The 13,669-nt window shown below is 38.6% G+C and overlaps 1 protein-coding gene across 6 annotated transcripts in view; it reads left to right on the top strand.

Moving 5' to 3' along the window:
* Nucleotides 1-13,669, top strand: part of ATP11C (ATPase phospholipid transporting 11C) — a 185,000-nt gene that overhangs the window by 100,243 nt on the left and 71,088 nt on the right. For all 6 annotated transcript variants that reach the window (XM_070783453.1, XM_070783455.1, XM_070783452.1 and 3 more), the window contains one exon: nt 1,227-1,334. In XM_070783453.1, the coding sequence (XP_070639554.1) occupies nt 1,227-1,334 (108 nt within the window). The remainder of the gene's footprint in view (nt 1-1,226; nt 1,335-13,669) is intronic.

Genomic DNA, 13,669 nt, shown 5'->3' with positions numbered 1-13,669 from the left:
CAATACTAGTTCATGCTGGGGCCTTTGTTTCCTCACTGACATCACTGAAAGTTCCCATATGAAGTGATAGTCTAAGCATTGCCCTAAAGAAGGACAGGATAGGAATCAATATAGCACCTGAGAGAAAAAGGGGAAGGTGATCAAGAGACTTTTCAAACAGTTATATTTGAAAAGGTACAGACCCTGCTGCTGCTGCTGCTGCTAAGTCGCTTCAGTCGTGTCCGACTCTGTGCGACCCCAGAGATGGCAGCCCACCAGGCTCCCCCATCCCTGGGATTCTCCAGGCAAGAACACTGGAGTGGGTTGCCATTTCCTTCTCCAGTGCATAAAAGTGAAAAGTGAAAGTGAAGTCGCTGAGTCGTGTCCAACTCCTAGCTAACCCATGGACTGCAGCCTACCAGGCTCCTCCGTCCATGGGATTTTCCAGGCAAGAGTACTGGAGTGGGTTGCCATTGCCTTCTCCACAGACCCTATTAAAGGAAAAAAAAGCAAAATGATGTAAAAAAAGGAGATGGTGCTCAAACAAATGGAGTTCCTCCATTCTTACTTCTTTTGGCTTAAATTACTCTAGACCAAAGAAAGCCCAAAGGAAAATGAACTCATTACTTTTAATTCTAAAAAGTGAACACCAATTTATATTTTCTTTTGTCACCAAGTCAGTGGAGAAATTTAACTGTTGATCTTTAAAACTTATCATAGATACTGTTCCAAAATAATCCTACTTGGTCTTTCTATTCTGTGTCTCTGGGAAGGAATTACATTTCCTCAGAGATGATCACTCCCAACAGTCTAATATGGAAGAATGTGTTTAAGTAATTTGGTCTATAAGAGAATAAAACCTGGAAAAATGTCTCTCAAATTAAAAAGTAGAGAACATTAACATTAACTTGACTAAGAGCAGAATTAGAAAAATAAATCATAGTCTAGAAAAATAAATCATAGTCCTTCACCACTGAAGAATATTAAGTCTCTATTACCTGTATTTTTATTAATACTTATCTCTAGAATGGAGGAACCTTTTAATGCAATAAAGCTTTTTACCTAAGGAATATTTTGAAAGCATATTTTCATTTTTGCTGCAAAAATTTACAGTGTTGTCTCTTTATTCTGCATTGAAAGTAATATTATAAGTATCGGCTGTGACTCAGAGAAGGGGTTGTAGAAATTTATTAACAACTTTACTTCATTATGTGAGTTTGACTATGTCCTTATTTTTATTCTTCTAGGGATATGAGGATTGGCTGAGGCACAGGGCCGACAATGAAGTCAATAAGAGCACTGTTTACATTATTGAAAATGCAAAGCGAGTGAAAAAAGAGAGTGAAAAAATCAAGGTATTAAGTTTTGTAGTACATTCTTTTTTTTTTTTAATTATAGTGAGAACACATCATTTTAAAATGTACACTTCAGTGGCATTTCATACATTCTCAGTGCTGTGCAACCATCACCACTGTCTAGTTCCAGAACATTCTCACTGCCCCAAAAGGTAAACCCCCATAGCCATGAAGTAGTCATCCTCCATTCTTCCCTCACCCAGGCCCTGGCAACCACTCATCTTCTTTCTGTCTCAGTGGGTTTACCTATTGTAAGTATTTCACATAAATGGAATCACATACTATGTGGCCTTTATGTCTGCATTCTCTTGCTTGTTGCTATCTTCTTGAGGTTCATTCATGTTGTGGCATGTATCATTACTTCATTCCTTTTGATTAAATAATACTGCATAATATAGCCACCACATTTTGTTTATCCAATCATCAGTTGATGGACATTTGTTTTCTTTCTACCTTTGAGCTATTAGGGGGCTTCCCAGGTGGCTCAGATGGTAATGTGTCTGCCTGCAATGCAAGAGACCCAGCTTCGATTCCTAGGTAGGGAAGATCCCCTGGAGAAGGAAATGACAACCCACTCCAGGACTCTTGCCTGGAAAATTCCATGAACAGAGGAGCCTGGCGGGCTACAGTCCATGGGATCGCGAAGAATTGGACATGACTGGGCGACTTCGCTTGAGCTATTAGGATTGTTGGTGATATGAATATTCATGTACAAGTTTTTGTTTCAGACACCTCTTTCCCATTCTTTTGGGTACATACCTAGGAGGGGAATTGCTAGGTCATGTGGTGATTCTAGTTTTTATGAATCACCAAACTGTTGGAGAAGGCAGTGGCAACCCACTCCAGTACTCTTACCTGGAAAATCCCATGGACGGAGGAGCCTGGTAGGCTGCAGTCCATGGGGTCGCTAGGAGTCGGACACGACTCAGCAACTTCACTTTCACTTTTCACTTTTATGTACTGGAGAAGGAAATGGCAACCCACTCCAGTGTTCTTGCCTGGAGAATCCCAGGGACGGGGGAGCCTGGTGGGCTGCCATCTCTGGGGTCGCACAGAGTCGGACACGACTGAAGCGACTTAGCAGCAGCAGCAGCAGCAAACTGTTTTCCACAGCAGCCATATGCCATTTTATATTCCACCACCATATATGATAGTTGTAAGGTATTGTTTTTTTTTAATATCTAAAACAGTTTCATTTTTTATTCAAATTAGCCATTGACTGTTACTATACAATAAGATTCCTGTTGATAAAATTTTTGACTTGTCCAAATCATAGTTTTTATACCTAGCAAATTTTATTTTAATTAATGTAAACTTTAGAGCAGCAAAACTGAACAGAAATTATGGAGTTCACATACAGTCCTTTTCCCTACACAGGTACAACCTTCCTCACAATCAGTACCCCCCACCAGAGTGGCATATTTGTTACAATCAGTGAACCTCCAATGACATATCATATCACTATCACAGTGATAGTCCACAGTTTAGGTTAGTTAGTTTTCACTCTTGATCATGTATGTTCAGTGAGTCTGAACAAATGTATAAGGACATGTCTCCACCATTACAGTATTATACAGAATCATTTCACTGCCCTAAATATCCTCTGTGCTTAGCCTGTTCATCCCTCCCTCCAACCCCTGGTCACCACTCTTCCTTTTACTGTCTCCATAGTTTTGCATTTTTCTTAGTGTCATGTAGTTAAAATCATACCGTATATAGCTTTTTCAAGTTCGCTTTTTCCACTTAGTAACATGCATTTGAGTTTTCTCCATCTTTTCATGGTTTGATAGCTCATTTCTTTTTAGCACTAAATAATATTTCATTGTCTAGATGTACCAGTTTATTTAATAGTCACTCACTCACTGAAGGACATCATGCTTGCTTCCATGTTTTGGCCATTAGAAATAAAACTATTATAAACATCTATATGCAGCTCTATGTGTGAATATAAGATTTCAGTTCATTTTGGTAAAAACCAGAGTGTTATCTGGATCAATGGTAAGAACGTGTTTAGTTTTATAAGAAACTTCCAGACTATCTCCAACATAGCTACCCATTTTGCATTTCCCATAAGCAGTAAATGAGAGTTCTGTTGCTCCATATCCTGGCCAGCATTTGTGTCAGTATTCTAGATTTTGCCCATTCTAAAGACTGTACAGTGATATCTCATTTTGGTCTTAATTTGCAATTCCCTAATGAGCATAATTCCATATGCTTACTTGCATTTGAATATCTTCTTTGGTGGGGTGTCTATTAGGTCTTTTCCCCAGTCTTTTAATCAGATTGCTCATTTTCATATTGTGAAAATTGGTAACAGTCCTTTATCAGATATGTCTTTTACAAATATTGTATCCTAGTCTTAAGATATTACTTATTTTTACTTTATTGTGATATTGGGATAAAAAATAAGAACACAATTAGAAAAATAAATGATAGTCCTTCACAATTAAAGAATATTAAGGCTCTAATGCCTGTGTTTTTATTAATACTTATCTATGTTGTTGTTCATTCACTAAGTTGTGCCCAACTCTTTGTGACCTCATGAACTGCAGCACACTAGGCTTCCCTGTCTTTCACTGTCTCCTCGAGTTTGCTCAGACTCATGTCCATTGAGTTGGTGATGCCATCCAACCATCTCATCCTCTGTCGTCCCCTTCTCCTCCTGCCCTCAATCTGTCCCAGCATCTGGGTCTTTTCTAGTGAGTCAGCTCTTCACATCAGGTGGCCAAAGTATTGGAACTTCAGCTTTAGCATTAGTCCCTCCAATGAATATTCAGCACTGATTTCCTTTAGGATGGACTGGTTTGATCTTATTGCTGTCCAAGGGACTCTAAACAGTCTTCTCCAGCACCACAGTTTGAAAGCATCAGTTCTTTGGCACTCAGCCTTCTTGATGGTCCTGCTCTCACATCCATACATGACTACTGGAAAAACCTTAGCTTTGACTCTACAGACTTTTGTCAGCAAAGTTACGTCTCTGCTTTTTAATATGCTGTTTAGGTTTGTTATAGCTTTTCTTCCAAGGAGCAAGCATCTTTTAATTTTGTGGCTGCAATCACCGTCCGCAGTGATTTTGGAGCCCAAGAAAATATTTCCATTGTTCCTCTTTTTCCATTGTTTTCCCATCTGTTTGCCATGAAGTGATGGGACTGGATGTCATGATCTTCATGTTTTGAATGTTGAGTTTTAGACCAGCTTTTTCACTCTCCTCTTTCACCTTCATCAAGCGGCTCTTCAGTTATCTTCACTTTCTGCCATCAGAGTGGTATCATCTGCATATCTGAGGTTGTTGATATTTCTCCAGGCAGTGTTGATTCCAGCTTGTGCTTCATCCAGCTCAGCATTTCACATGATGTACTCTGCATATAAGTTAACTAAGCAGGGTGACAATATACAGCCTTGATGTACTCCTTTTCCAATTTTGAACCAGTCCATTGTTCCATCATGTCTGGTTCTAACTGTTCCTTCTTGACCTGCATACAGATTTCTCAGGAGACAGGTAAGGTGGTCTGGTATTCCCATCTCTTGAAGAATTTTCCATGGGTTGTTGTGATCCACACAATCAAAGCCTTCAGCATAGTCAATGAAGCAAAAGTAGATACTTTTCTGGAATTCCCTTGCTTTTTCTGTGATCCAACAGATGTTGGCAATGTGATCTCTGGTTCCCCTGCCTTTTCTAAATCTAGCTTGTACGTCTGGAAGTTCTCAGTTCATGTAATATTAAAGCCTAGCATATGAAAGTTTTTGAGCATTACCTTGATAGCATGTGAAATGAGTGCAATCTGCTTATCTATAGAATGGTGGAACTTTAACACTAAATTTACCATCTTAACTATTTTTTAAGTATACAGTTCAGTGGTATTAAGTATTCACATTGTTGTACAACAGATCTCTAGAGCCTTTTCATTTTATAACACTGAAACTCTATATCCACTAAACAATTATTCACCCTGCCTGTAGCCCTTGGTAAACACTTTTGTATTTTCTGTTGCTGTTACTTGGACTACCTTAGAGAGATACTTCCTGTGATAGGAAATGTATAGTATCTGTCCTTTTGTGACTGGTTTATTTCACTTAGTATAATATCTTCACATGACAGGATTTCCCATTTTTTAAAGCTACATAATACTCCATTGTATGTATATACCACACTTTATTAATTCATCAGTTGATGGACGTTTGGCTTGCTTCCACCTTTTGGCTATGTGAATAATGCTGCAGTGAACACAGGTGTACAAATAGCTCAAGTTATTGCTTTGAATTATGTTAGGTATATACCCAGAAGTAGAATTTCTAGATTGTATTGTAATTCTGTTTTTAATTTGTGGAGAAACTTCCATACTGTTTTCCATAATGGATGTACCATTTTACTTTAGTGCCGAATACACAAGGCTTTCAACTTCTCCCGGTCCTCTTGAGGACTTTCTGTTCTTTTGATAGTGGGCATCCTGACTGATACAAAGTGATATCTCATTGTGGTTTGCATTTGCATTTTCCTAATGATTGGTGATGTTGAGCATCATTTCATGTGCCTATTGACTGTTGTGTATTTTCTTTGGAGAAATGTCTGTTTAAGTCCTTGTGTTAAGTGTTAATCGCTCAGTCGTGTCTGACTCTTTGTGTCCCCCTGGACTATAGCCCACCAGACTCCTCTGTCCGTGGGATTTTCTAGGCAAGAATACTGGAGTGGTTTGTCATTTGCTTCTCCAGGGAATCTTCCTTACGCAGGGATTGAACCCAGGTCTCCTGCATTGTGGGCAGATCCTTTACCGTCTGAGCCACCAGGGAAGCAAGTCATTGACCCAATTTTTAATTGGGGTATTTGTTATTGAGTCATGATAGTTCCTTATATATTCTGGATATTAACTCCTCATCAGCTATATGATTGGCACATATTTTCTCCTATTCTGTAGGTTGCCTTTTCACTATTGATTATTTTCTGGATATTAACTCCTCGTCAGCTATATGATTGGCAAATATTTTCTCTTATTCTGTAGGTTGCCTTTTCACTATTGATTGTTTTCTTTGATCATGTATTCTCATTTTCTAATTTTGGTTTTTATCCTGTGCTTTTGGTGTCATATCCAAGAAATCATTGCCAAGTCTGATGTCCTGAAGCTTTTTCTCCATGTTCTTCTAGGAGTCTGGTAGGATCAAGTCTGACATTTAGATCTTTCATTCTTTTCTTGTTAATTTTTGTATATGATCTAAGGTGAGAATCCAACTCTATCAATACTTTTATAAGTAGATGCCCAGTTTTCCCAAAGCTGTTTGTTGAAGAAACTCTCATTCCCTATTGAATAGTCTTGGTACACTTGTAGAAAGTCATTTGACCTTATGTGCAAGAGTTTATTTCTAGCTTTCAATTCATTGTCTTAGGTATCTGCCTTTATGCCAGTCTTAATTACTGTTGCTTTCTAGTGTGTTTGGAGAAATTTGGGAATGCAAGACCTCCAAGTTCGTTTCTCCTTTTCAAGATCATTTTTGGAGATCTTTCCAAGATCTCATGGTCCCTTGAGATTTCATATGAATGTCAGAGTTTTTTTTTTTTTTTTTTTCTCCTATTTCTGAAACAAATGCCATTGGTATTTTGATAGGAAGTCCACTGAGTGTGTAGATCACTTTGGATGGTATACACATTTTAACAGTATTAAGTGTTTCAATCTGTGAACTTGAAATATGTTTCCATTTGCTTTGTATTCTTTGATTTCTTTTAGCAGTGCTTTTGTAACTGTCAGTGTACAACTCTTTAACTTCTTTAAGTTTGTTCCTAAGTGTTTTATCATTTTGGATGCTATTGTAAAGGATAGTGTTTTCTTGATTTCCTTTTTGGACTGGTCATTGTTAATGTATAGGCATGCATCTGATTTTTGAGTGTTGATTTTAGTTCCTGCAACTTTGCTGAATTAATTTGTTCTAACATTTTTGGTGGAATTTTTAGAGGCTTTTTTGCGTATAAAATCATGTCATCTGCAAATTAGGATAATGTTACTTCTTTCCCAATTTGTATACCTTTTTTGTTTCTTGTCTAACTGTTCTATCCAGAACTTCTAGTACAATGATTGATAATAGTTCTGGAGTGGACATCCTTGCTTTGTTTCTGATCTTAGAGATAAAGGTTTTAGTCTTTGCCTATTTAGTGTGATAGTAGCTTTAGACTTTCATTAGGTTGTGATCATTTACTTCTCTTCCTATTTTATTAAATATTTTTATCATGAAAGAGTGTTGAATTTTGCTAAATGTCTTTTTTGCATTAACTGAGATGATCATGCAACACATTGTTTATATGCTGCATTATATTGATTGATTTTCATATATATTCTTGGATCCCAATAATAAATTTCATTTGGTCATGGAGCATGATCATTTTAATGTTACTGATTTTTAATTTGTTAGTATTTTAATGTATCATTATTTGTTGAGAAAATTGGTACGTCATTTTCTTGCAGTGTCTTTTTCTGGTGATAATATCAGGATAATGCTGGGCTCAGAATAAGTTTGAAGGTGTTCCTACCTCTTTGATTCTTTAGAAGGATTAGGAAGGATTGTTATTTCTTCTTCAAATGCTGGGTAGCATTCTTCAGTGAAGTCATCTAATCCTGGGCTTATCTTTTGGGTGAGATTTTTGATTCCTACTTCAGTCTTCTCACTGGTTTTGGATCTGCTCAGATTTCTTTATTTCTCAGTGATCCAGCTTTGGTAGGTTGTATGTTTCTAGGTACTTATCAATTGGCATGTAGTTGTAGTAGTCTTGTATAATCGTAAAATTTTTATTTCTCTGGCATCAGTTGTGGTTTCCTCTTTTTTCAGATGTTTGAGTCTTTTTTTTTTTGATTGTAGCTAAGGGTTTGTCAATTATGTTAATCTTCCAATTGTGTTAATCTTCCAAAATTGTTTGTCAGTGTTGTGTTATTGTTAAAAGAATGTTTCTATATGAATATGAATTACAATATGAAAGTTAATGGAAATCAAATTCTTCAGAGCAAGGGAAGAAGATGTGTGAAACAGAATTGTTCAGGGCTGTGGTATGAGTTCATACAAAATGCTACTGTCCTCTCTATTGTTTTATCAATTATTATCACCGCTGAATTATTTACTTAATACCCAGAATTTCAAGCTTAAGTTCTCCATATCCCCAGCAATAAGTAAACCATCTTACACCTTCTTATAGTAATGATGGGAGGAAGGCCACAGACTGGGAGAGTTACCCAAGTTTGACATAGACTGTATTTCTCCCACTCTTTTTTCTATTTTCCGCATCCCAGAAGGGAGGGCCTTGTGATGAACTGGAGTGGTTAGGATCTGAAGTTTCCAAACCATTAGTAGAAACTCAGCTTTTTGTTCACATAAGAACCAAAGGCAGCATAAATGATTCATATTATTAAATCTGTTGCTTCCAGGTTATGAAATAAAATTGCAAAGTAAATAAAGTCTCCCACTTTTCTCTCCTTTTCTCTCATTTCCTCTTTCTGTTTTTGCTGTCACCCCCACTGCCTTAGAAGGACCCCCATCTTCCACCTTTTCTCACTAGGCTACTTATCTTTGGCTGACCTCAGCCGGGTATAATCTCAGTTACATTAGTTGATGCTGTTGTGTGAAATGCTGCTTGATTGAGCCCTTTCTGGAGTATTTGTGTTATAAAGAGATGCCTATAAACTAAAAGTGTTCGAGTGATTGCTTGGCTGGGGAGTGTGGATACTCATGTTGAACAGGAGAGTGACTTGTTCTGTATCCTCAGTGCACTGGGTATTTTTTAAAGGGTTTCAAAGCTAGAGAGTGACTTGATCTTACTCTTAAAAAAGGCAACTTTGAAGATAGTTAGTGTGCCCAGTTGCTAAGTCGTGTCCGACTCTTTTGCAACACTAAGGACTGTAGCCATCCATGTTCCTCTATCCACGGAATTCTCCAGGCATGAATACTAGAGTGGGTTGCCATGTCCTCTTCCAGGGGATCTTCCTGACCCAGGGATCAAACCCATGTCTCTTACATTGGTAAGCTGATTCTTTACCATAGTGCCACCTGGAAAGCCCAAGCAAAGTAGAGGCATGAGCAAAAGTAGAATGAGGGAAACCTGTTAGGTGGTTACTGCTGTAGTATAAGCAAAATGTAAGGTTATATAGGGTGATAGTAGAAAAGACAATAACAATAAAAATAGAAATATTTGTTAACATTTGTATGTAACATAAATATGCCAGGCACTCCCTTCTACATTCTGTTAATTCATTAATCCTTACTTTACAACAGTCCTATGAAATAGGTACTTTTGTTATCCCCTCTTTACTGATGATGAAACTGAGGCATAGGGAGGTTAAGAAACTTGTCCATAACTTATAAGTGGGAAAGCTGGGATTTGAATTGAAGGAAGTCTGGATGTGGCGTCCATGCTCATAAGCACAACTTTGTCCCTCCTATTGCGTGATCAAGATAAATGGATCTATTCAGGATATTTATTGTAGATAAAATCTGGACTTACTGATGTATTCCATGGAGAGAGTGAGAAAAAGAGCAAAAAAGAATAAAGATAGCCTCCTTGATTTTGCCCTGAGCAACTACTTGTATTAGGTAGTGCTATTAAACAAAATGCTGGTGCTATTAAATAAGTTGGAAAGGACTGGGAGAAGAATAGGTTTGGGCCATGTTCATTTTGAGATTCTTATTAGATAGCCAGATGGAATTGTCAAGCCTGGAGCTCAGAGGAGATGTTTTAGGTGGAAATAGAAATTTGGGTGGAATCATGTAAAACATGATGAAGCACAAGTTGGAATCAAGATTGCCAGGAGAAATATCAATAACCTCAGATAGGCAGATGGCACCACCCTTACGGCAGAAAGCAAACAAGAACTAAAGAGCCCCTTGATAAAAGAAAGGAGAGTGAGAAAGTTGGCTTAAAACTCAACATTCAGAAAACTAAGATCATGACATCTGGTCCCATCACTTCATGGCAAATAGATGGGGAAACAGTGGAAACAGTGTCAGACTATGTTTCTGGGCTCCAAAATCACTGCAGATGGTGACTGCAGCCATGAAATTAAAAGACGCTTGCCCCTTGAAAGGAAAGTTATGACCAACCTAGATAGCATATTAAAAAGCAGAGACATTACTTTGCCAACAAAGGTCCATTTAGTCAAAGCTATGGTTTTTCCAGTAGTCATGTATGGATGTGAGAGTTGGACTATAAAGAAAGCTGAACACCAAAGAATTGATGCTTTTGAACTGTGGTGTTGGAGAAGACTCTTGAGAGTCCCTTGGACTGCAAGGAAATCCAACCAGTCCATCCTAAAGGAAATCAGTCCTGGGTGTTCATTGGAAGGACTGATGTTGAAGCTGAAACTCCAATATTTTGGCCACCTGATGCGAAGAACTGACTCATTTGAAAAGACCCTGATGCTGGGAAAGATTGAAGGCAGGAGGAGAAGGGGACGACAGAGGATGAAATGGTTGAATGGCATCACTGACTCAATGGACATGAGTTTGAGTAAACTCCAGGAGTTGGTGATGGACAAGGAAGCCTGGCATGCTGCAGTCCATGGGGTCACAAAGAGTGAGACACGACTGAGCAACTGAACTGAACTGATGTAAAACATAGAGAAGAGCAGCAGGCCTTGAGGAATTCCAGTGGAAAAGCATAGTCATTTGTAAGGGAAAGGGTATGGGTTTTGGCATTAGAAATATTGGAAGAGTTTCTTCAGTTTTACTGATGATTTCTTTTGTCATATCCAGTCTGCTGATAAGCCCATTGAAGGACATCTTTATCTCTCATGCCATGCTTGTCATTTCTCACTTTTCTATTTGCTTTTTTTTTTTTTAAGTTCCCATCTTGCTGGCCCAAATTCTTCATCTGCACATATATGTTATCTGTGTTTTCCAGTAAATACTTACTTTTTTGCTGGGGAGGGGTCAAGGCATGAGGGATCTCAGTACCTCAACCAGTGGTTGAACCCATGCCCCCTTGCACTGGGAATGCAGTCTTAACCACTGGACAACCAGAAACTCCCTCCAATAAATATATCAGTATTTTACTCATAGCTAATTTTCTATCCCTGTTTCTTAATTCTAAAATCTGATGATAGGTCATTTTTCTCTGGGTTTTGTGCATTTCATGTTTTTAATGGACAGTGCATGGAAAAGAATGCTAGAGATCGAGGCAGGTAACCTGTATTTCTGGTCTGCAGTGGTCATACCTCTTCTGTCAGCCAGTCCATCAGTGTTGGGGATTGAGTCAGTCTGGTCAGGAGTTGGCTGGCTTTGGAGTTTGCTGTAGATGTTGATGCTTTCAGTACCTCCGTGGACTCTAAATTCCTGCACGGCTGGGCTGCCACAGGGGTTTTCTCAGTGTTCCTGTTCCACTATCTGCTTTCAGCAGGTCCTGCATTCCTGAGACACAGTGGATGCCTCTCTGTGTGCCCTTTCTCCTCCCCCAATGGTAAATTAATCTTTCTTGTTATTCTTTGCAGGGTTCCTGATGGGATCCAAGTGGTTTCTTGATTCTCCTACTCTCTCATTATTAGGCAGCCTTTATGCACCTTTGCCTCAGGGTAGAACTTTCAGCACTCTTTCCTGATCTCCATCCCAATGTCCCTTGGCAGCTGAACTTTGCCTTTTATTAGTACCAGGTCCTCAATATGAGGGTGTTTCCTGTCTATCCCCAGCAGCAGTTGGCTTTGTTCTACCTCTCCACTAGCAGGAGTTACATGTCCCTGAGACCCTGCCAGGGAGGGTTTCTTGCCTTGCTCTTAGGCACAGATGGCTTTTGCACCCTATGAGGAAAGGGTCCACAGTTAGAGCATATTTTGCCTGTTTCTCCACAGCACTCAGTCAAACCTGTATGCCTGTACCTTTCTCGTGAGCACCCAGTGGATGCCCAGAGAGAAGAACTGATGTGTGCTTATGGTCTCCTCTTTTCTCTGAGGCTTGCAGAGATTTGAAACTGTCACATTGGCCCCTCCCAAGCCTTTTACAATTGGTTGAAAATCTAGTTATTTTCTTCCTGTGCACTTTTATGACAGCCATCTCTTCCTCCTGTGCTTTGTTAATTGTGAAAGAGTCAGTTTCTCCCGCCTCTCCTCAGAGGGACTTTTTGCCCTTTGAAATTCAGTTAACTTGGTTGCCCTGCAACCTCAACTCTTTGATGAACCCAAAAAACTTACAATTCTCTTGATTATCTGACTTTTTCTAATGTTTGTCATAATGGATGGTGAGGTTCTCTTGTTGACTTTGTACAAGTTAAGTGGAAACAACCCTAGAGTTGATTGTCTAACTGAACCATGTTGTTCCCTTTCTTTAAAAGTCCTTTCTCGCTCCCCCCTTGGCTTCAGGGTGAGGCCTCAACACCTGAACCTGACCTGTCAGACCTTTGGTGGTCTGGCCCCAGTCCATCTTACCAGCCTTAACTTGCACTCCAGGTGCAGAGACCTTTTCCTATCTGAGGTGATTGTCAGTGTTATAGAAGAAATTGTGGTTTATATTTATCAGTGCCTGGGAATCATCTTCCATTCTTTAGATGAGTGTTTCCTTCTTCTGAGATGCTTTAGGATTTTGTTTGTTTTTTTGCTTCTGTGTATTTAAGCATAGATTGTGCTTAAGCAACATAAGTATTTACGGATGTGAAGAAGGAAAGATCCAAGAGAATAAAATATTATTTACAAATTAGTTTCATTATTGATGCTGTTGTTCGTGGCTACTGATTAAAATTGGCAAAGAAAATAAAATCGTTTCTGAATAGATCTTGAAACCCTCATCTTTATCTGCCAAATTATGTAGCAATTGGAAGGCAGGTGTGTCATTTATTAGTTCCATGTTTTATAACCAGTGTGTCCAAACTGGTAAGCTAGATATTGACTCCCTAAAGTGGGTTGTCGTCTTTCACTAGCAGCCTCCTCCCTTTATCTGGGAGTGCTGTTAAAAAAAGTGTTAATTTATCATTTTCTATGTGTGCCATGGCATGGAAAATGTTGGAATGGACTGGGCTGGATAATTTCTTACATCCTTCTAAAAAATTTTATGACTATTCATAAGTTCGAAGTAAAGTAGTTGCAGAATATTAGTAATAATTTAATAAACAACTATAAGTTGGTAACTTTGTGCCGGGTACTTTGCGAACCACTTTACTTGTATCCTCATTTCATACTCAAAACCAATCCTATGAGGTAGTTGTAATCATCAAAGACACTTAACCCAAGGTCATATAGTTAAGTGGCAGAGCTGGGATATAAAATCAAGTTGTAAAGATCTGTGTTTTAATCATTATGATTGATTTTGTACATTATTAAATTATGCACTAGAAATCATTCATGGTTTCTTCTCTCAGGTTTTTTTTCTACTTGAGCTTTGGGCAC

This window comes from Bos indicus, chromosome X (genome assembly GCF_029378745.1).
Source record: "Bos indicus isolate NIAB-ARS_2022 breed Sahiwal x Tharparkar chromosome X, NIAB-ARS_B.indTharparkar_mat_pri_1.0, whole genome shotgun sequence".
Lineage (NCBI taxonomy): Eukaryota > Metazoa > Chordata > Mammalia > Artiodactyla > Bovidae > Bos > Bos indicus.
The sequence above is the reverse complement of the archived record's forward strand: the minus strand, read 5'-3'. Positions and strand labels throughout refer to the sequence as shown.